This window comes from Erithacus rubecula, assembly GCF_903797595.1.
Source record: "Erithacus rubecula genome assembly, chromosome: 13".
Taxonomy (NCBI): Eukaryota; Metazoa; Chordata; class Aves; order Passeriformes; family Muscicapidae; genus Erithacus; species Erithacus rubecula.
Window position 1 is genome coordinate 18,783,116 of NC_136665.1, and position 20,699 is coordinate 18,803,814.

At 45.8% G+C, this 20,699-nt stretch overlaps 1 protein-coding gene across 4 annotated transcripts in view; it reads left to right on the forward strand.

The window, feature by feature from the left end:
• LOC306807616 (contactin-4) overlaps positions 1-20,699 on the forward strand; it is a 215,726-nt gene that overhangs the window by 192,219 nt on the left and 2,808 nt on the right. For 3 of the 4 annotated variants that reach the window (XM_079317348.1, XM_079317347.1, XM_079317350.1), the window contains 10 exons: positions 7,528-7,703; positions 8,713-8,833; positions 9,773-9,931; positions 11,342-11,491; positions 13,151-13,221; positions 16,111-16,345; positions 17,712-17,827; positions 18,642-18,828; positions 19,327-19,439; positions 20,376-20,544. In XM_079317348.1, coding sequence (XP_079173474.1) covers positions 7,528-7,703; positions 8,713-8,833; positions 9,773-9,931; positions 11,342-11,491; positions 13,151-13,221; positions 16,111-16,345; positions 17,712-17,827; positions 18,642-18,828; positions 19,327-19,439; positions 20,376-20,544 — 1,497 coding nt within the window. The remainder of the gene's footprint in view (positions 1-7,527; positions 7,704-8,712; positions 8,834-9,772; positions 9,932-11,341; positions 11,492-13,150; positions 13,222-16,110; positions 16,346-17,711; positions 17,828-18,641; positions 18,829-19,326; positions 19,440-20,375; positions 20,545-20,699) is intronic. The other variant, XM_079317349.1, reaches the window with a different exon arrangement.

Sequence of the window (20,699 nt, forward strand, 5' to 3'; positions counted from 1 at the left end):
TCATTTTATTCCCAATTCCTCCAAGTCTGTGCCCACACTGCAGCAACCTTCCTCTTCATTTGGCACTCCTCCTCTTTTGCTTATCTAATTCTCTTTCTGATGGAATTGCTGATTTTAATTGTTCCCATTTGGCTGTGACTCGATGTTCAGAGTGGTGTTTGAGGGGCTGGGTCCCTGCTGGGCTCCCCATGGGAATAAGAGCTGAAATCACCTCCTGCTTTTGCTTTCTGTGTCTCCCTGGTGCCTGGTTCTGTTCCTTGGATACTTGGAACATCCTGAGATTTGCAGCTCTTGTGCTTTCTTTGAGTTAAACTTGCAGGTACTTTTTGATAATGTGTATTTGCCACAGGTTAAAACGGATAGTTGTTAAAAAAAAAGTAAAAATATAGTAAAACTTGTCCTGTTTTTAGAGGTATCTGAAGGTGCTCTCCTCCAGTTCCCTTTCCACAGTGGGAAGATGAATGTCTTGGGCTTGATAAATGTCCTGGACACAAAGCCTGGCTTATCCCAAGGCAGGGATGACACAGCCAAGCCTTGATCTGTGTGACATTAAGGATGGTTAAGCATTCACTGGGACAGCCCAGCCAGGGATTTTCTGGCTGTTCAGTGAGTTTGACAGCCCAAGAGGCATCTGCTCCTAATGACTCTTAATTTGGGATTTATTCTGGCACAGCAGCTTATTCCAAACATCTTGGTGCTGATGAGGAGGGTGGGTAAGAGGCATAGAATTCACGTGGGAAAGGAAAAATACACATTTGTGCCTTAAAAATGCAAAGGCTGTGACAGCCACTCCATGATTTTGCAGTTTGAGTGCCTGGATGTATTTTTGCTTTTTGATTTATGATCATCACTATTAAAAACATGTAAAAACACCACAAACAAACAAACTCCAGGGGGTGAACTGTTCCAAGGGGCAAAATGTTGTTGGGCACAGTGTCCATGGGCTCCCATCTGCACAATTCCCCTGGTTTGTGGTACAATCACAGTGATTGATCCCTGGGTGACTTGCAATTTGTCACAGATTAGATATGATTTCTGCTGTATCTGATTAACCTTCTCTGCCATCATGCCTGCAATGACAGTAGATTATTCCATACTTGAGAAGACTGATATCAGCTCGTGGCAATCCATAGCCCACAAAAGGTGACACCTTGAATTCCCTGGGTTATCCACAGGGATTGTCACCAGCCCTGCATCGTTTGTCAAACACAGAGATGTCATTGAGGCAGCTCTGGAGTGAAGGGGGTTTTATTTTAGTCTGGAGAAGGATGTTTGAGGTTCCTGGTGCAATCAGGAGCAAGAAGAAATTTCCCTGAGTGACAGATTTGATTGTCATCTCCAGAGCCCATTACATGTGATTTGCTTTGTGACAATTGTAAGGAGAGAGCTTGATTTGATCAGATTGCATTACACTGGGTAAAATGGAGGTTAAAGTGGAGTACTGGGTGCTCTCCTCACTCCCTGCACTCTCACTGGAGTATTTTCAGGTATTTTGTCTTTGAATTTGCTCTAATGGCACAGCCCTCCCCAGCATCCTCCTGTGCACTTCCATCCTTGTTTCCAGATGGAAATTAACTTTCATCTATTGGTTATTGTTCATTTATTCATCATTCAGCCACCCCAAGGATGCAGATGGGGTGTGAAAGGGCAATCCCCTGATGAGTGCCTGCTCCCTTCTGGGCACTGGGGACATTCCTTCCTGGCACAGAGACTCTGCCACCAATTTTTGGGAGAGTTTTCCATCTGTGAGAAGTGGAGCTGAGGAGGGAACTGCTGCTCTTGGAAGGGACAGATCACAGGGAGCAACAGCCAAAGCCTCCTCCAGGAAATTCCTGGCAAAGGGGCTCAGGCTCCCAGCTGGGATAATCCCACATCCCCACGCTGCTGTGGGGGGATTTAAGGCAGACAAGATGAGGATCCTGCTCAGCTCAGCCCTGTGTGCTGCTGGATTGAGGCTGTGCTCTGCTCAGATGTTCATCCCTCCCTCCCTGTCTCACTGCAGACATCAGTGCTGCCTGATGACATGGAAAGCTCTCATCACTAATCACAAATATTTCTAAAATCAGAGCTAAGTGACTTTAGTCCCAGGCCTAAAGTCCCTTTTCAAAACTGATAGTGTCTCCTTTTAATAGGATTATATTTTATTAGGCTGAACTGCCACAGTACACACCAGAGGGTGGAAATGCTGCAGAATCCTCTGTTAAGGATGTGTGTAATAGCTGATTGTAGGGAAAAAAGAGATATATTGGCACAAAAGCCAAATGCCTGCTCCTGAAAGTGTCTGTGTGACTCATCACAGCTCACAGGTGGGATATTTTAAAGGCCAATTGCTGTAAATACTTAACCTTTTCCCCATTTCTTTTTCATCTCAATTTTGGTCATGCCCCATGAAGTACTCAATCTATTCAGCTGTAACTTGCTCTGCTAATTCCTCCATGTGTGCAGTCATTCACTGGGCTTTAATCTCTTTAATTCAGAGTTGTATTTTCCTCTCTCCTGCACATCTCAGTGTCTGATGGCAGAGAACTCAGAGCTCCCAGAAGTTTCACCAGTCAGCTCTCAGAGGTTTTGACTTTATGGTCCTGGGTAAATATTTCATTCACAAACAGGAAAAAAAAAAAAATAGAGCACATTTGAGTATTTTCATGTATTGGACTTTGAGTCTTTGGTTGCTCATAGAAACCAGATCCTCCAGGATTGATTTTTATTATCTCCAGACATGATTTGCCTTGGAATCAATACAATAATGTGAAATGTCATTGCAAATAGAGGACATTGATCTGAGATGCATTTATTAACTCCTGCTGATAAAAGCCAAAATGGAATTGGTAAACATGCTTGTATTGAAAAAAAAAACCAAAAACAAAAAAACAGGATAAATTAGTCCCAAATGCTTGAGTTAGAGTTCATCTACAAAAAAACCACATCTTAAAATCTTGTACAGGAAATGGTTTATGCAGATAAGGAAAAATATATCTGGATCTTTAACACTGTAACACTAATCTGAGAGAATTGGGTAATTAGCTGGTTAATCAAACTGGAAATTGCTGCTTATCTGCCCAGGTCCTCATAAGGAATATCAGCAGCCAGGAGCATTTCCAACAGACCTCCCCTACCCAGGCAAAATAGGGAAGGGACATGAACTGCAGACCTCAAAGCTGGCTGAAGTTTGCACTCAATTCCATGGCTGTAGGATCTTGTACAACATTCCCCTTCACTTCCCAGCAGCATGGAAGTGCAAACTTGGGTGAGGGCAAGGCTGGAAGAAGAAAGGAAGGAATAAATCTCTGGAAAATTTCCTTTGGAACTAGGACAGCCTGAAAGAATTGCTAATTTGGGGGCTGTGGAGGGGAGTGTTGATTTCTTCAGGGTTTTAAATGTGAAAAAAGCTGAGGATTCCCTTCTGCTCCTTTTCCTTTGACCTCCTCCTGTATGCTGGGATAGAAAATAAGCATTTAGGTATTAGCTGCAGCCAGCCTTGGAAATGCTGATATTCCCCCTCCCCTCTTTAATCTGCTCTGGGTGCTCAATGGCACCAATTCCAGCAGGAGCTGCATCTCCTGGGCACCTCCCAGTTCTTTGTGAGAGTCAGACACCCTGAGCTCCTCAGCACCACAGATCCAGGGTGTGCTGGGGGTTTGGGGCATCATTCCCTGCAAACCCCCCTGGATCCATCCCCTGGAGAGGCTCACAGCCCCCAGGCTGGGAATGGGATGGGGGGTCTGGAAAAACCCCTGTGCTCAGTGGGAGACACAATCTGTGCCACTGTGTCCTGCTCTCCCTTATTATTCCAAAGCTGCTCTGCTCTGACCTATTTTTTTAAGGAGAAAAAAAAATATATAAAAAGCATTTTCTGTGAGTGTCAGCCTCTGCTGAGGTTTGTGTCACTCGTGTGGTGCCACTGCAGCCCGTGTCACATCCTGCAGATCCATGTGACCCACACAGAGCTGCTTTCCCTCAACAAATCCTCCCTCCCAAGGGACACCCTGGGCTGTTCCCAGGCACATTGGCTCATTGTGACCCCCCCAGTCCTGCAGCCTGGGGGGTGCAATTGGAAATGCATCCCCAAAATGCATCCCAGCATCCCCAAAATGCATACTAGCATCCCCAAAATGCATCCTAGCATCCCCAAAATGCATCCCAGCATCCCCAAAATGCATCCCAGCATCCCCAAAGAGTCAGAAGGTGCACTCATGGCTGATGATGGGCAGCTGATAAAGAAGAGAAGCAGTTCCAGCCTTCCCACAGATGGGAAGAAAGGAAACTTTGCTAAAATCTCCTGTAGGATAAACCAATCCATTTAATCAGGCAGAAAGACCCCAAGTGTAAAGCCCAGGGAGGTGACACAGGAAATTTGGGATTTCAGGCAGGACTGAGGGAGGTGAGATGAGCTGGGGTGACCCTGGTGCTCCCCAGCAGGGAGGGCTGAGCATCCAGAGCCCTGCTGGGGGGTTTGCTCCATCCCCAGAGCTAACCTCAGAGCCTCTTGAAAAACCATGGAAGTGGCAGAGAGCATCCTCCAGGGAAGAGCCCTGCTGTTCCTGAGCCTCCAGTGACACCTAGGGACATTCCTGCTGTGTGCAGGGACACAGGGACACCACTGAGCCCCTGCCACCCCAGGGAGGCTCCTGCTGGGGCCAGGCTGAGCTGGGGGTGCAGGAGGAATTCCCAGTGGATTGTAGAAAGAATTCCCTTTGGATTGCAGGAGGAATTCCCAGTGGATTGAAGGAGGAATTCCCCTTGGATTGAAGGAGGAATTCCCCTTGGATTGAAGGAGGAATTCCCCATTAATTGCAGGAGGAATTCCCCATTAAGTGCAGGAGGAATTCCCTTTGGATTGCAGGAGTAATTCCCAGTGGATTGCAGGAGGAATTCCCCATTAATTGCAGGAGGAATTCCACTTGGATTGAAGGAGGAATTCCCCATTAATTGCAGGAGGAATTCCCAGTAGATTGAAGGAGGAATTCCCCATTAATTTCAGGAGGAATTCCCAGTGGATTTCAGGAGGAATCCCCATTAATTGCAGGAGGAATTCCCTTTGGATTGCAGGAAGAATTCCCCATTAATTGCAGGAGGAATTCCTCATGGATTGCAGGAGGAATTCCCCTTGGAAAGGTTTCTCCAGCCCTGGCACAGCTGCCCAGAGGGTTTAACAGATCCCTGGATGTGGCACTTGGGGACAGGGGACAGGGCTGAGGAATGGTTGGTCTTGGTGACCTTAAAAAATCCTTCCCACCCAAATGATTCCATGATTCCATGAAACCTGCAGGAATTTCTGGAAGCACCAGGCACTCACAGTTCCTACAGCACCTGCAGGAGCTGTGCTGAGCTGCTCTGGCCCTCAGCAAACACCCTTTTCTTGATACCATTTATATAAATCACAGAATTCCATTATATTTCATATTCTCTACATTTATATAAACCTCTAATACATAAACCTATAATATTCTGACCATATTCTAGAATATAATTATCATATGAAAAATATTTTATATATATTATGTATCTAATATATTCTACAACGTAATCATATGGAATTTTAGAATACAAATTACATACTAGGATTCTACATTCTAGAATCTATTCTATATTCTAAAATTCCATATAATGATATATTCTGTATATTTATAGTCTTTATATTCTTCATTCTTTTCATGTTTATACACACCATAGAAATATTTAATGTATTAATTAATTGATTAATCAAGTGTCATGGCAGCTGTTCTAAGAGTTCCTCTGTTTGGTCAGAAGTGAACACAAAACGGAGACAAATTAAACTTGTCCAAGATAATGCAGCCAAGTCCCTGAGGACTTGATCTGAAATCTCTATAGACAGCAACAAAATCTTTCTCACCACCTCCTGTAGACTTTTGATAAGGTTGAAAATCCAGGAACAGCTTTGCATCCCCTGGATTTCTGTGAGTAGTTCTGCCAGTCCATTTCTGTGTTGCTGTATCTTTATTATTTTAGCAGAGCATTCAACAGTTGGGCAATAGGCTCAGGAAGAAGTAGTTTAGATTTTGGTGTTGTGCACCAGAGCTGAGTAATGCTGGTATTATTTTAGCATGACAGCAGTGCAAAGTAGATTTTTGGAATAAGCAAAAATATCTATCTCTGTATGATTTTCAGACTTTTGGTCTCATTGTTAAGCAATATTTTTTTTCTCCTTTTCATTTCCTCTGAGGCCCTGTAGAAAAAAAATTGCTGCATTTTTGTCAACAGAAATGGAAGAGAAATGTTAACTTTGGAGGCAGAGGGAATTCACAGGCACAGATGAGGAGCTGGAGTCTGCATAATGTGCCATGGCTCATCTTTCTGTGCCACCACTCTGCTCACATGGAGTGAAAAATAGAGAATTAAAGGAACTGTGGAGCTCCAGCTGGAGGGAGGGATCAGTCTGAGTCAGAGGGGAGCTTTGTGTTTGACAGATCCAGGTTTGGGGTTTCCCTTTGGGAATGTCCTGCCTGGGACCCTCCCTGGCATGGCCCTGCTGGCACCACCCAGGCTCTGGTTCTGGGCTGTGGAAGGCTCTGTTGGTATCACTCATTATTTACATTTATCCTTCATGGGGCTCTCCTTGCCCAAGGAAAGGGTTGGAGATGTGAAACCATCCATCAGAGCATGGCCATTTCTCAATAAACACCATAACAACCATCTCAGCCTGATCATTGCCTTTCCAGGCATGGCCAGATTAAAAAATCCTGCTTTTAATTCCCCTTTTTATTGACCAGTTCTCAATAAACACCATAACAACCATCTCAGCCTGATCATTGCCTTTCCAGGCATGGCCAGATTAAAAAATCCTGCTTTTAATTCCCCTTTTTATTGACCAGTTCTCAATAAACACCATAACAACCATCTCAGCCTGATCATTGCCTTTCCAGGCATGGCCAGATTAAAAAATCCTGCTTTTAATTCCCCTTTTTATTGACCAGTTCTCAATAAACACCATAACAACCATCTCAGCCTGATCATTGCCTTTCCAGGCATGGCCAGATTAAAAAATCCTGCTTTTAATTCCCCTTTTTTTTGACCAGTTCTCAATAAACACCATAACAACCATGTCAGCCTGATCATTGCCTTTCCAGGCATGGCCAGATTAAAAAATCCTGCTTTTAATCCCCCTTTCTATCCCAGTTTTGGAAATCTGACATTTAATTTAGGAACAACAGAATAGCTTTTTGGTGAGCAATGTATAAGTGAGAAACAACTCTTTGAAGTGAGAAGATTCAAGTAAGAGAATCTCTGATAAAAAGTTTTAATTGAGCCTTTCACATCTGCTGCATTATTTTCCAGCTTTTTCTTTTCCTCCTTCTTCATCAGGCTGGTGGCTGGAAGAGGATTCTGGAGGGTTTATTAAGTGTTTTAATCCAACAGCTAGATAAAGATCAACCCAATTATGGAATAATTCACTTTTTGATTTAAGGACCTCCCTAAGTGATCACTGTTTAGGATCTCTCAGCCCTCCTGTTCCTCAGGAGAACAAGAATAATCCTTTCTTTTCCCTCCTTTCTTTGTTGTTTGCAGATCCAACCCGGGTCATGGTGTCCCCTTTCAGCATGGATGTCACAGTTGGAGAGAGCATTGTCCTGCCTTGCCAGGTGTCCCACGACCACTCCCTGGACATTGTGTTCACCTGGACCTTCAATGGGCACCTGATAGACTTTGAGAAGGATGGGGATCACTTTGAAAGGGTTGGAGGAGTAAGTATTAACTCTGACAAAGTGGGTGATGTAGAAAAAGGGTGCTATGAGAAGGAAATGGATGAAGGCAGCAAGAAAAAGCAGGAAAGAAATGGAAAATTTTCAGTAGAGGTAGAAAACTGGGAAGGGTTTTAGGTCTCAGGCATAGTGACAGTTTCCATATTTACTTTTGTCAGGAGTGAATTTTACTGCTGAAAGGAAAAGGAGATACAATTTCCAAGCCTTGCTATTATTCCTTTTTTTAAAAAAATCATTAAAAGATGAGCTCACAGATTGATGCCCAGGGCTCCCAGCAGCAGCCATGGATTTCAGGGTGACTGCTCCTGTTTTGGCCCACAGAGCTAAAATTACAAACTTTATTAACATTCCTCAGCCCAAAGGCCACAACCACGAGGTTACCCTGAGATTTCCAATGTATTGAATGTTTTGTGTCTGGAGAGAAACTGAGAGAGGTTCTCAGCATCCAATACATCCAGAAACCTAATTAGTTCAATTCAACAGTTAATCAGACATGCACTTGGAAAACAAATTACTGCTGGTGTGTGATGCAAGATTTCCTCAGAGAGTGCTGTTCTTGTGATTTTTAGCAGAAAAATGCTGGGCAATCAAAATGCTGGCTGGGACACAAAGCCATGAATCCACTGCTGATATCTCCAAATCTGTGTCTCTTGCAGAAGAGACAGAGACACAACCTGAGAGGGTAAAAATTGGATATCCAGAGAGGAAAAGGAGGAATCAGAGTGAACCTGTCCTACATTGTCAGGTGGTTTTAGTGGGGAAAGTGCTTAACAACCCCAGCCCTGCTCCTTGGAGGAGCCAGAATTTCAGGGATGCTCCTTCTCTCACCTTCCAGGCAGATTCCCGTTATTTTAACAGACCATGGCTCACATTGCTGATGTTTTCATCAGCCAGCATAAAGTAAATCCATTAGTCACAGTGTCCTTCATGTGATAATGATGTTTAGGGCTCATTAAAAAGTAATTGTAACCACTTTTCCCTACTTTATCAGCAGGATTCAGCTGGTGATTTGATGATCAGGAGCATCCAGCTGAAGCACGCAGGGAAATACGTCTGCATGGTGCAAACAAGTGTGGACAAGCTCTCAGCTGCTGCAGACCTGATTGTAAGAGGTATTTGAATTTTGCTACTGTTGTTGGTGTTGTTGTAGAATTTTTTTAATTTTTTTTTCCTGCCTTGTGCAGTCCCTGGGCTCAGAGGCAGCCCAGCATCTTGTAATTAATCAGAGAAAAAAAGCTCAGAGTGCATGTTGGGGTTCACAGCATCAACCAGAGCTGTGAAGAGTTTCACAGCTCCCAGAACAGACCCAGCCCACACAGCCCTGGCACAGCCCTGGATGCCAGCCCTGCACCCACTGGGCTCATCTGTGCCATGAGCAGCATCCAGACACTGGCAGCATTTCTGCCAAGCAATGTTATTCTTTTTTAGAATAAACATGATTTAGTGATTTCTCTGATATATTGAGATCTCTTCATTACCATGCAGAGGTGATGTGTCAGCTTGACTTTAACAGAGCTGTAATTAATTATCCTGAGTCTGTGTCCTTCTGAGAAATATGATTTATGCTTTCCTGCTTGTTAACTGTGGGGAAGGCAAACTTGGGTGCTGCTCTGTCCCTGCTACCCTTGGCTTCTATAAAAACATCAGGGGTGTTAAAACACTGGCACAAAGTGCCCAGAGGAGCATCCCTGACAGTGTCCAAGGCCAGGCTGGACACTGGGGCTGGAGCAGCCTGGGATGGTGGAAGGTGTCCCTGCCATGGGACAGGATGGGATTTAAGGTCCCTCCCAACCCCAACCCTTCTGTGACTCTGAGATGGGAGCACTGTGATCCCCAGGCAGCCCTGCACCATGGCAGGCAGCAGAGGGGTCTGCTGGTTAAAACCACCCCAGCAGTGGGGCAGAAGATGCTGGTCTCTCCCACCATGGTGCTCCCAGGCAGGCAGGGAGAGCTGGAGCTGCCCCAGGGACCCCTCACCTCTGTCCTCAGGAGGAGAAGATGAACCCGGGGCTTCTTCCCCGAGTCACTCAGCTTTTCCTGCAATCCCACAGGTCCCCCAGGTCCCCCTGAGGCTGTGACCATCGATGAGGTCACTGACACCACAGCCCAGCTGTCCTGGAGGCCGGGGGCAGACAACCACAGCCCCATCACCATGTACGTGGTGCAGGCACGCACGCCCTTCTCGGTGGGGTGGCAGGCAGTGAGCACAGGTAAGGCTCACCTGGGGCTGCAGGGATGGAAAAATCACCCTCAGCATCCACACAGGGCTGGCTGAGCACAGGTAAGGCTCACCTGGGGCTGCAGGGATGGAAAAATCACCCTCAGCATCCAAACTGGGCTGGCTGAGCACAGGTAAGGCTCACCTGGGGCTGCAGGGATGGCAAACCCACACTCAGCACCCATGACAGCAGAGGGTTAAAATTTTTATAAACATGGGAATTGTGTACAATAGATTCAGGGGGTGGAAAGAAAGGTTGGGTGTGGTAGGGCTGGGAAAGGGAACCAGGCCCTGGGAACAAACACTGAGCTTTGTCTGCACCTGTGTATTCATCACATGATAAATAATGTGATTGTAAAATATAATGATTGTTTGGTAATTGGATATAATTAGTGTTTAGTTGTAATAAGAATTGTGAGAAACTGTGAAATCTTAACAAGAATCATGAGAAAGGATGTTTGGGGGTCCTGATGAAAATTAGAAGAATTCATGGTTGGATAAGATCAATGTATACAATAGAGCAATATGGGTTTAATAATTAATATACAGTTATGCAACAAAAAGGGTATAAAAACACATCCATCTGGAATCCATGTCAGATTCAGATTTGGGTTTGTACCCTGATTCCAGAGCTCCTCAATAAAAGCACCTGCACATAACCATCCTGTGATTGTGTGTTTTTCCACTAACCCACACTGGGCTGGCAGGCACAGGTAAAGCTCACCTGGAGCTGCAGGGATGGAAAACCCACCCTCAGCACCCACATGGGGCTGCTCTGATGTGAAAAGCAATTTCCCTGGCTGCACAGCACTGCTTTTATTAACTAGTTTTAGGTTTGGCAAGCCAGAGATTTAGGGTGCAAGCAGTGCCATTACTCACCCATTTTTCTCATGAATGTTTAAGGGAAAACAGAATGAATTCCTATCTCTTGTTGCTGTGCTGGAGATATACAGCAGTAATTGTGGTCTATAAAGACATCCCTCAGGGACAGCCCGTGTCATCCAGCCTATCTTTAAGGAGAATTATTTTCCTGATAGAGGGAAAAGTCCCATGATGTAATTGCTCATTCCATCAGAGGTTAATTTTGTTCCAGTGGCCAAACAGAGACAACAGTGTATTTTAAAAAGAGAAAAATAAAGGCCCTCCAAACCCGTTGTCTTGACACTGTGTTTCCAAACTGTGGCAATTTTGGGGAAACCCTTTGATGGCTGGAATTTCTGGGCTAAAAGCAAAGGGTTTTAATACTGCCTCTTCCACTTCTTTACAACCAGCAAAATGTTAGCAAGACCGAAAACTTATCAAACCTTGATATTTGCATTAACCCTCCCCTTTGAGGCAGTGAGATTTCCCTGTGCCTCCCCCCAGCTGCCTTGAACAGGGCAGGGTTTGCTTGTCCCCCCAGTGCCCCAGCTGGTGGATGGCAGGACGCTGACGGCCACGGTGGTGGGGCTGAACCCCTGGGTGGAGTACGAGTTCCGCGTGGTGGCCGCCAACCTGATCGGCATCGGGGAGCCCAGCAGCCCCTCGGACAAGAGGAGGACTGAGGAAGCTCGTGAGTGCTGCTGGCCAGGGGGAGATGCTGCCAGGAGATCCCTCTGTGCTGGGGAAATCCTGCCAGGAGATCCCTCTGTGCTGGGAAATCCTGCCAGGAGATCCCTCTGTGCTGGGAAATGCTGCCAGGAGATCCCTCTGTGCTGGGGAAATCCTGCCAGGAGATCCCTCTGTGCTGGGAAATGCTGCCAGGAGATCCCTCTGTGCTGGGGAAATGCTGCCAGGAGATCTCTCTGTGCTGGGAAATGCTGCCAGGGGATCCCTCTGTGCTGGGAAATCCTGCCAGGGGATCCCTCTGTGCTGGGAAATCCTGCCAGGGGATCCCTCTGTGCTGGGAAATCCTGCCAGGAGATCCCTCTGTGCTGGGGAAATGCTGCCAGGAGATCTCTCTGTGCTGGGAAATGCTGCCAGGAGATGCCTCTGTGCTGGGAAATACTGCCAGGAGATCTCTCTGTGCTGGGAAATACTGCCAGGAGATCTCTCTGTGCTGGGGAGATGCTGCCAGGAGATCCCTCTGTGCTGGATAATGCTGCCAGGAGATGCCTCTGTGCTGGGAATGCCCTGCCAGGAGATCCCTCTGTGCTGGGAAATCCTGCCAGGAGATCTCTCTGTGCTGGGGAAACCCTGCCAGGAGATCCCTCTGTGCTGGGAAATCCTGCCAGGAGATCCCTCTGTGCTGGGGAAATGCTGCCAGGAGATCTCTCTGTGCTGGGAAATGCTGCCAGGGGATCCCTCTGTGCTGGGAAATCCTGCCAGGGGATCCCTCTGTGCTGGGAAATCCTGCCAGGGGATCCCTCTGTGCTGGGAAATCCTGCCAGGAGATCCCTCTGTGCTGGGGAAATGCTGCCAGGTGGCTCCTCTGTTGGTGGAGCCCATATAAAACTCCTTTTTGAATGGAGGACAAATGTTTAAATTAAACAATGCACAAGGTAGTGGCATACTTTTAATATGCTGTTGTGGGGGGGTTGCTGGACAGACTCAGGAGCTTATTATTTTCTGTTCTTCAGGGTTGTATTTTATTATAAGGCATGGGTATAAGAGAGAGCTTAGAGAGAGGTTAGAGATCAGAGGTAAGAAGTAAGAGAGCCATGAGAGAAGAGAGAGGCAAGAGACAAGAGACAAGAAGAAGGATTTTCCATTTGCAATACAATAAGTATTTTTCCATGATGAATATTCTAATTTCTAATAACCAATCTAATACAATATATTAATTTCCTAATATTTGCATGTAGCCTATAGGAACAACTAAATTATCATGTTTTATGGCTTTGCCCTTATCTTCAGACCTTTCCTGCCAGGCTTGGGACAGGATGTCTGCTGCTTCTTTGGCATGTGTGGCATTTGGCATTATTTAAACAAAGAGGCCTCAAACCTTAACATAACTATTTTCAGTATCTATGTCAAATACTGCTAACATCTCTATTTCATCTGTTGTTTCAGAACTACTTGCTAGGCATTCATAAGTCTTTGCTATTCCTTCACCAACATACTATTATTGACATACTTTCAATGTGCTGTTTGCCATGGCTAATTAGTCATTTTAACAGTTCTGGCACCAGCAGGGGAAGGCCAGCAGTGCTCTGCTGTTCCATCTCCATGTGGGCTTTGGGTTTCAAAGCTGTCACATCCATCTTCTGCATTTCTTTCTTTTTTTTTGCAGTCCCTGAGGTGACCCCAGCTAATGTCAGCGGAGGTGGAGGCAGCAAGTCTGAGCTGGTCATTACCTGGGAGGTGAGTCTGACTCCAGCCTTGTGTGGATTTCAAAGGGTTGGCAGTAAAAAAGCACAGACAGTGTGATAGAAACAGCCCAGCTGATCAGATGGAGCTGAAGGATGGGCTCACCCCAGCCCCAGGGAAGTGGGCAGCAGGATTTGCCACCAGCTGAGCTCCTCCTGAGTCCCAGCTCACGCACATGGCAAAATGTGGATGGCCAGGAGCCTCCTGAGGGATAAAACAGGCTTGGGATGTCCTGACCTGGTGGAGAATTGCTGTGCTGGCTCCCAGCTCCTCCCTCCTCCTCTCTGGGATATCAGCAGCAAACAGCTCAGAGCCAGCACGAGGCACTCTGCCTTTCACTGCAGCCAGTGAGAGGAGATGCAGGGATGAGAAATGTTCAATATTCCTTAAGGCAGACAGGGTTAGAACTTCAGCCACTGTCTGCTGGTTATTCCGTGTTGTGATGTGATGCAGCTGGCACATTTCTGCCAATAATGAGCTCCCCCAGACATGCTAACGCTGCCATTTAGCACTGTGTCTGACCCAGCTGGCAGAATGAATCACCAGAGATATTTCTGAGGTTATTAAAAACCTATAAATGGGTTTTTGTCCTCACCACACAGCTCAATGTGCTAAATTTCCTCCTCTGTTGGACTAATTAGTTACGCCGTGTCTCCTGAAGATAGTGCAATATGTTTCAAAAACACACATGGCCAGAACATCAGCCATTGGTTCGAGATGTAATTTGCACAAAATAGAATTTATATGTTGATAGAAGAGTGGTTTTACTCTTTTAAATGTCCAGAGGCCTTTTTGTGTGAGCCTTACAATACAGAGTAGGATGCAGTCACCACTAGTGACCAGTGCTGAAGCTCCATGCACATCTCAGGGAGTGGGACCTGTAATTATGGATTTATTTTCATACTGGAACCTTTGGGTTTAGTGCAGCTTTTTTATGGCTCAGAGTAGGAAGTGCCAGTGTGTCCAGGTGTGTTCTTTGGGGCTTCATGTGTGATCCCAAAGGTGTGACAGCAGCTGCAGGTGTATTGGGAAAGCAGGAACTGTGTCCCTGCTTCTCCCCAGCAAACCTCAGGCTCTTCACAAAGCCTAAAATTACATCAGTAATTTATGGGAGACCCCATCCAGCCAGGGAGGGAAAGGAAATAAGCTTTAGGAGAAGTGTCTTCTGGAGGTGCTGCCTCCTGTTTCATGGAGCAGAAAGGCTCTGGAGCAGGCAGGATGGGGTGGATGCAGGCTGGATGTGATGTGGGACCTCCTGCACCTCCATCTCCAGTGCTGAGCTCACAGAATCACAGAATCAGGGAATCACAGAATTAGCAAGGCTGGAAAAGACCTCTTAGATAAAGTCCAGCCTATGAACAAAGAGACCAAGAAAAATCCCCTAGGTGCAGACAAGACTCAGTTTCTTCATGCAGAAAAGCCAATTCTTTATTCACAGGACTCATTTTTATATAGTTTTAATAGACCTCATGTTTAACTCCAGTTGGTAGTTTTCTTGCTACTCAATTCATTGGTCAGTAAATGGCATTCTGCCTGTCAAAACTCCTTATTTTTGGATTGTTTACCTATCTTCTACACTGATTCTCATGGAATAGATTTATACTTTATGCAGGTGCAAACTTATTTTTCTTACTAGGATAGGTTGTTGTGTTAACTGCCTTCATTCTTATGATTTTTCCTTATGGGAACTTACTAGCTATTTCTAGCTTAGCTAAAGTAGCAGGGCCCAAACCATATTTTATAAGGCTTTTATTTTATAAAATCTCTACTGTTGGAACCCTGGAAACTGGGAGGATTAAACTTTCTGTGCTGACCCCAAGAAAACACTGGTTTTGACATGAGGCTTCCAAAACTGAGTGATAGAACTGGAATTGTGGGTGTGTAGTTTGAATAGGAGTGTGTAATATCACATGGTGGAAAACTTAGGATTTAAGGTTTGGGAATATAGCAATAGAAAGTAAGATAGAGGTTTTAGGGCAGAGGTTTCTTTCTTGCTCACCTTCTTCTTCATAGGTCCAGGTGGTACTTCTGTAATTGGATAAAAAATTCTGCATTGCAGGTCACAGGTGATTGGTTATTGAGTTAAAAGTAAAAATAATTTAGGTGTTAGTTCTTAATTGGACAGATTGGCCCTTTAAAGACCTTGTAGAGAGACACGTCTCCAATTTTAGCTTGCTAACTAGAAGTGCTGTAGAACTCACTGTAACATAGACAAGAATTAATAAACATCCAAGTCCAAACAAGAAACAGAATTTCTCGTGCTGAATTATCGAAATATGAGTATTGGTTTAACACTGATACTCAACTGTGACAGACAAAAGACTCTCTAACTATTTAAAGTTAGAAAGTGAATGTTTATGTGAGGTAATCCTCATACACACTGCAAAATCACAGGTGATCACAAAGTCGATTTATTAGCAAAGGATTCAAACAAATACATATTCATAATAGCCCCTCCCATCCCTTGCTTCCTATGATAATTAGCTTGAATAGCTAATAAGCATTGATTGACTTCTTAAATTAAGTTTTTGTGGGGAGGGGTCTTAAAAGGAGGAAGTAACCCTAAACTCTTGACCTCTTCTATTAAAGACAATACAAACAATTTCTGGGGATAGTCCAATTTTCCAAAGAATGGGTTTCTGGTTGCATTGTCCACGTTCCTTTGGTTCTGCTCCCTCGTTTCATCCTTTCCCATTGCAAGCACAGCCGAGCAAACATGAAATCAATTATTTAAGTTTCAGATAACCACTCCCTTTAAGTTCAAAGCCAGAATTGCTTCCGTCGGGCTAGCTAAATTCCAGATTTCCCAAGAGCAGCGTTGGGGCGCGTCCGGCGGAGCCGAGTCAGACCCGGAGGCGCAGCTGAGGGTGTGTGTGCCCGCAGACGGTGCCCGAGGAGCTGCAGAACGGGGGAGGCTTTGGCTACGTGGTGGCGTTCCGGCCGCTGGGCGCGCTCAGCTGGATGCAGACCGTGGTGGCCTCGCCCGACGCCGCGCGCTACGTGTTCCGCAACGAGAGCCTGCCGCCCTTCTCGCCCTACGAGGTCAAGGTGGGCGTCTACAACAACAAGGGAGAAGGTTCCTTCAGCCCCGTCGCCGTCGTCTACTCGGCGGAGGAAGGTAGAGAGCACCTCCTCTGCCCTCCTTGCTCCTGGAAGGGTTTGGGCCTCCACCTTTGGGAGGTTTTAGTTTGGAGTCTCAGAATGTTGCTGGAGGTCCCGGTGGGGCTGGTGTTGCTGCAGTAGCTCCTGTCTTCTTCTCGGGTGTTGGCAGGAAAGCAGAAAAGGACAAACTCTCCCAAGTACCAACTCATATAGAATCTTTCCAACAAGCTAAGACACCAACTCGGACCACCACTCCTTGACCTATTAAAATTCCACACCAGTGATGTTGTAATCCGATACCAGAGGTATAAGGAAGGTCTTACCTGTCCCCTCCTGTCCCTATCCGATTGGCAGACAGCCAGAAATCCCCTCCCTGACTCTTTCCTAGAAAAAGGCAAGACCTGAGATGCTCTCTCTCTTTTGCCCTGCCACCACCATGCAATAAAGAAAAGGCAAGGAGCCTCTTTTGAACCTCGTGCTTGTCTCACATGCTAGACCCAGCTCCTTCTTATGGATACAATAGGAAGAAGTTACAGTTTGTAGCAAGGTTACACATAGACTACACATACAACCTGTCTTGTTCTATCTGAAAAATGCCAGCAATATTCTTACTACAGCTCTATTATGTCTAAGTGCAACCGTGGTTGTACAACCATTATATCTACAACCATGGTCCCAGAGCTTCTACTGAAAACATTAATATGTTTTTCAACCTTCACTAGAACTCACACTGCTACTCTGGCATCTAAACCTTTTACTTACTAAAAGCATTAGAGCTCACACTAAAACTTACTAACTTACTTATCCTAAAATTTAAGCTTACACTAAAACTTAAATTTCTGCTTTATGTGTGAGAGGCTTAATGTACTTCAATCTATCCAAAGGCTTTAATTCAATTCCTGCACTCTGATTCCTCCCTGATGGATTCAGAGAATCCCCCAACTCACTGACTCCAACACACCTTGACACATCCTTTGGTGCCTTGGCCTTGCTCTGATTTGTAATGAATTGGAGAACTGTGGTTAGTTCTTTTCATAGTCATTAAAATACCATTAATCGTAATGAAATCTTTTGATATTAATGGAAAAGTGATGTGTAATCTGGGAAGAATTCCGCAGAGATTTTAGTATGAATTAATGCCCACTGATTAGAAAATGTTCCCTCTTGTCCTAATTACAGTACATGGTATCCTGGGCTGAGTTTAGTAATGACATCTTATTATTTCTGAGGGAGAGGCCCAGCACAGCCTGACAGGCCATCGGTTTGAAACGTGGACGTTTGTTTGCTTCCTTCCTTATGCAATGAGGAAAATAAATCCCCTGATGTCTGGGACTAATTGAATGTAGAATTGAAAAGTCTTACTTCTATTTCTAACTGCCCAGAGCCAACGAGAGCCCCAACCACTGTTCTGGCAAGAAGCCTTTCTGCCTCAGACGTCGAAGTTTCTTGGGCTCCCCCGTGGGAGAACCAGCACAAAGGAAGAATACAGGGATATGAGGTATGGAAAACAGGATTCTTCCAGCAGCAAGCCTTGAGGGGACACTGAGCTGTCCTCGTGCTTCTCCTCCTGCCATGGGTGTGCTCCTGAAGTGGATTTGCCTCTTTAGCGCACAGAGATTTCTCTCACAAGGTTGAAAATCCCATTTTCTTCTCACATGGTTAAAAATTCCACCATTCTGCCACAAGGCTGAAAATTCCACCATTCTGCCACAAGGTTGAAAATCCCATCTTCCTCTCACATGGTTAAAAATTCCACCTTTTTCTCACAAGATTGAAAATTCCACCATTCTCTCACATGGTTAAAAATTCCACTATTCTGCAACAAGGTTGAAAATCCCATCTTCCTCTCACATGGTTAAAAATTCCACCTTTTTCTCACAAGGCTGAAAATTCCACCATTCTCTCACATGGTCAAAAATTCCACCTTTTTCTCACAAGGTTGAAAATTCCACCATTCTCTCACAAGGTTGAAAATTCCACCATTCTCTCACATGGTCAAAAATTCCACCTTTCTCTCACAAGGTTGAAAATCTCACCTTTTTCTCAGAAGGTTAAAAATTCCACCTCCCCCTCCCAAGGTTGAAAATCTCCCTTTTCTCAGAAGGTTAAAAATCCCACCATTCTCCCACAAAGCTGAAAATTCCACCTTTCCGTGTGGATGTGGCTGGAGATTGGAGGTGCCAGGCTTGGGGAGGGATGTCTGCAGCAGGGCAGGGCACTGTGCCAGGGAGCAGGAGGTGTCCCCAGGAGCAGGTCTGGGTTGGTGACACCAAGGGGTGCCGGGCAGTGCCCCAGCCCTGCTCTGCCCCCAGGTGCGCTGCTGGCGGCACGACGAGAAGGAGGAGAACGCCAAAAGGATCCGGACGGTGGGGAACCAAACTTCCACCAGAATCAGCAACCTGAGGGGCAATGCCCTCTACCACCTGGCAGTCAGGGCGTACAACACGGCCGGCACCGGCCCCTCCAGCGCCGCTGTCAACGTCACCACCAAAAAGCCACGTGAGTGTGGGCAGGGATGCCCTGGCACAGTCCAGACTCTGCTCCCCTCTCTCGTCCCCCAGCTCCCCTGAGGCTGGAGGAGCTCTCAGACTTCTCCTTGCCAGGTTTTTGTGTAGATTTGCCAGGCTCAGTTGTTTTTATTTAATTTTTTTTCGTGAGGTTCTTCCCCGTGTTAAGCAAGCAGAGCATGCAAAACTGAAATCGCAGCTGTGCAGGGAAATTAAATATTTATCTCAGTGTTCAAGAGGGCTTTTTTTGCTCTGGTCTCAGGCATGTTGAGCAACTGACTGAATCCTTTTTTCATGTAAAGCCTTGTGTTGTGTCACACCTGCCGTGACCGTGAGGACACAGATCAGTGAAGCAGCTCCTTGGCTTTCCAGAGGGACAGGGCTCTGGGCAGGCTCAGCTGTGCTGCTGGAAGCTCCCCAGGCACTGGAGGGGATCCAGCTGGGAATTGATTCTCCCCATTAACGTGGTGCTGTCTGTTTTTTGGTGCAGCACCGAGTCAGCCCCCTGGGAACATCGTGTGGAATTCATCCGACTCCAAGATCATCCTGAACTGGGACCAGGTGAAAGCCTTGGACAACGAGTCAGAAGTGAGAGGCTACAAAGTGAGTGTTTCCATGATTTCCCAGCTCAGAGCTGGGGCACTCCTCTAGAACCAGAGCCATGCCCTGTGTACATGAGCACATTTTTCCTGCAGCTCCCACCTGCAGGATTTCACTCCTGCCCTCCCAAAGCCTGTAGTTGGCTCCTTGATTGCAGATAAATAAAATGCTTTTTTAAGAGCTCCCATTTCCTTCAGAAAGCCAAGCCAAGAGGAGAAGAAAGAGAATCCTCATTAGAAGCAGTTTTAATAGGACATAATTTAACTAGAGAGAAACCTTGGGAAGAATTCAGCTCCATCACCTTCCACAAGGGTTTCATTTAGCCCAAAAAGACCTTGCCCTGGGGCTGGAGTTGTGCAAACATTTCCCACCAGAGCCTGAGGCAGGGAAGGACCTGGCCCTGCTCCATGCTTTATTCCCAGGTGGAATGCCAGCAGAGCCTGTGCCAGCTCCCCTCAATTCCTCACCAACTTTTAAGTGTCTTTGGTGCTCTGCATGGGCTCATCAAAAATAAGTAATTCCTCGGGGTTTTTAGCCCAAGCCTCAGATGAACCTCAGCAATCTGGACCAGCTTTTCACTACATATTTTAGGTTTGAAATGCAAATTAAGGAGTCAGCTGAAAGAGGGAGACTCATCACCCTGGAAAAGCATCTAGACGGTTTCTAAAACATTCTCCTTTAACTTACTCTAAGGGTAGCACAACCACATGGATTTATTTTCTGCCTATTTTTCTTCTTTTTGCCTAGAAATCTTGAATTTTATGTCACAATTTATGATACAAATTAGTACAACTCCCACAGCTCACAAGGTCATTCACAAAAGTCATTTATTCTGGGAAACCATTGTTGGCACTGCATGAAATATCCCAACTCAGTTTCCAGAAAAAGCATAATGAGGAGTTCCTGACCTCTATAAAGTTTTTACTCCCTCGACTGCAGGTTTTGTACAGGTGGAACAGGCAGGGCAGCACCTCTGTCATAGAGACAAACAAAACCTCTGTGGAGCTGTCCCTGCCTTTTGAGGAGGATTACATCATCCAGATCAAACCCTTCAGCGACGGCGGCGACGGCAGCAGCAGCGAGCAAATCCGAATCCCAAAGATATCCAGTAAGGATGGGAGGGCAAATCCCAATCCCAAAGATATCCAGTAAGGGTGGGAGGGCAAATCCGAATCCCAAAGATATCCAGTAAGGGTGGGAGGGCAAATCTGAATCCCAAAGATATCCAGTAAGGATGGGAGGGCAAATCTGAATCCCAAAGAT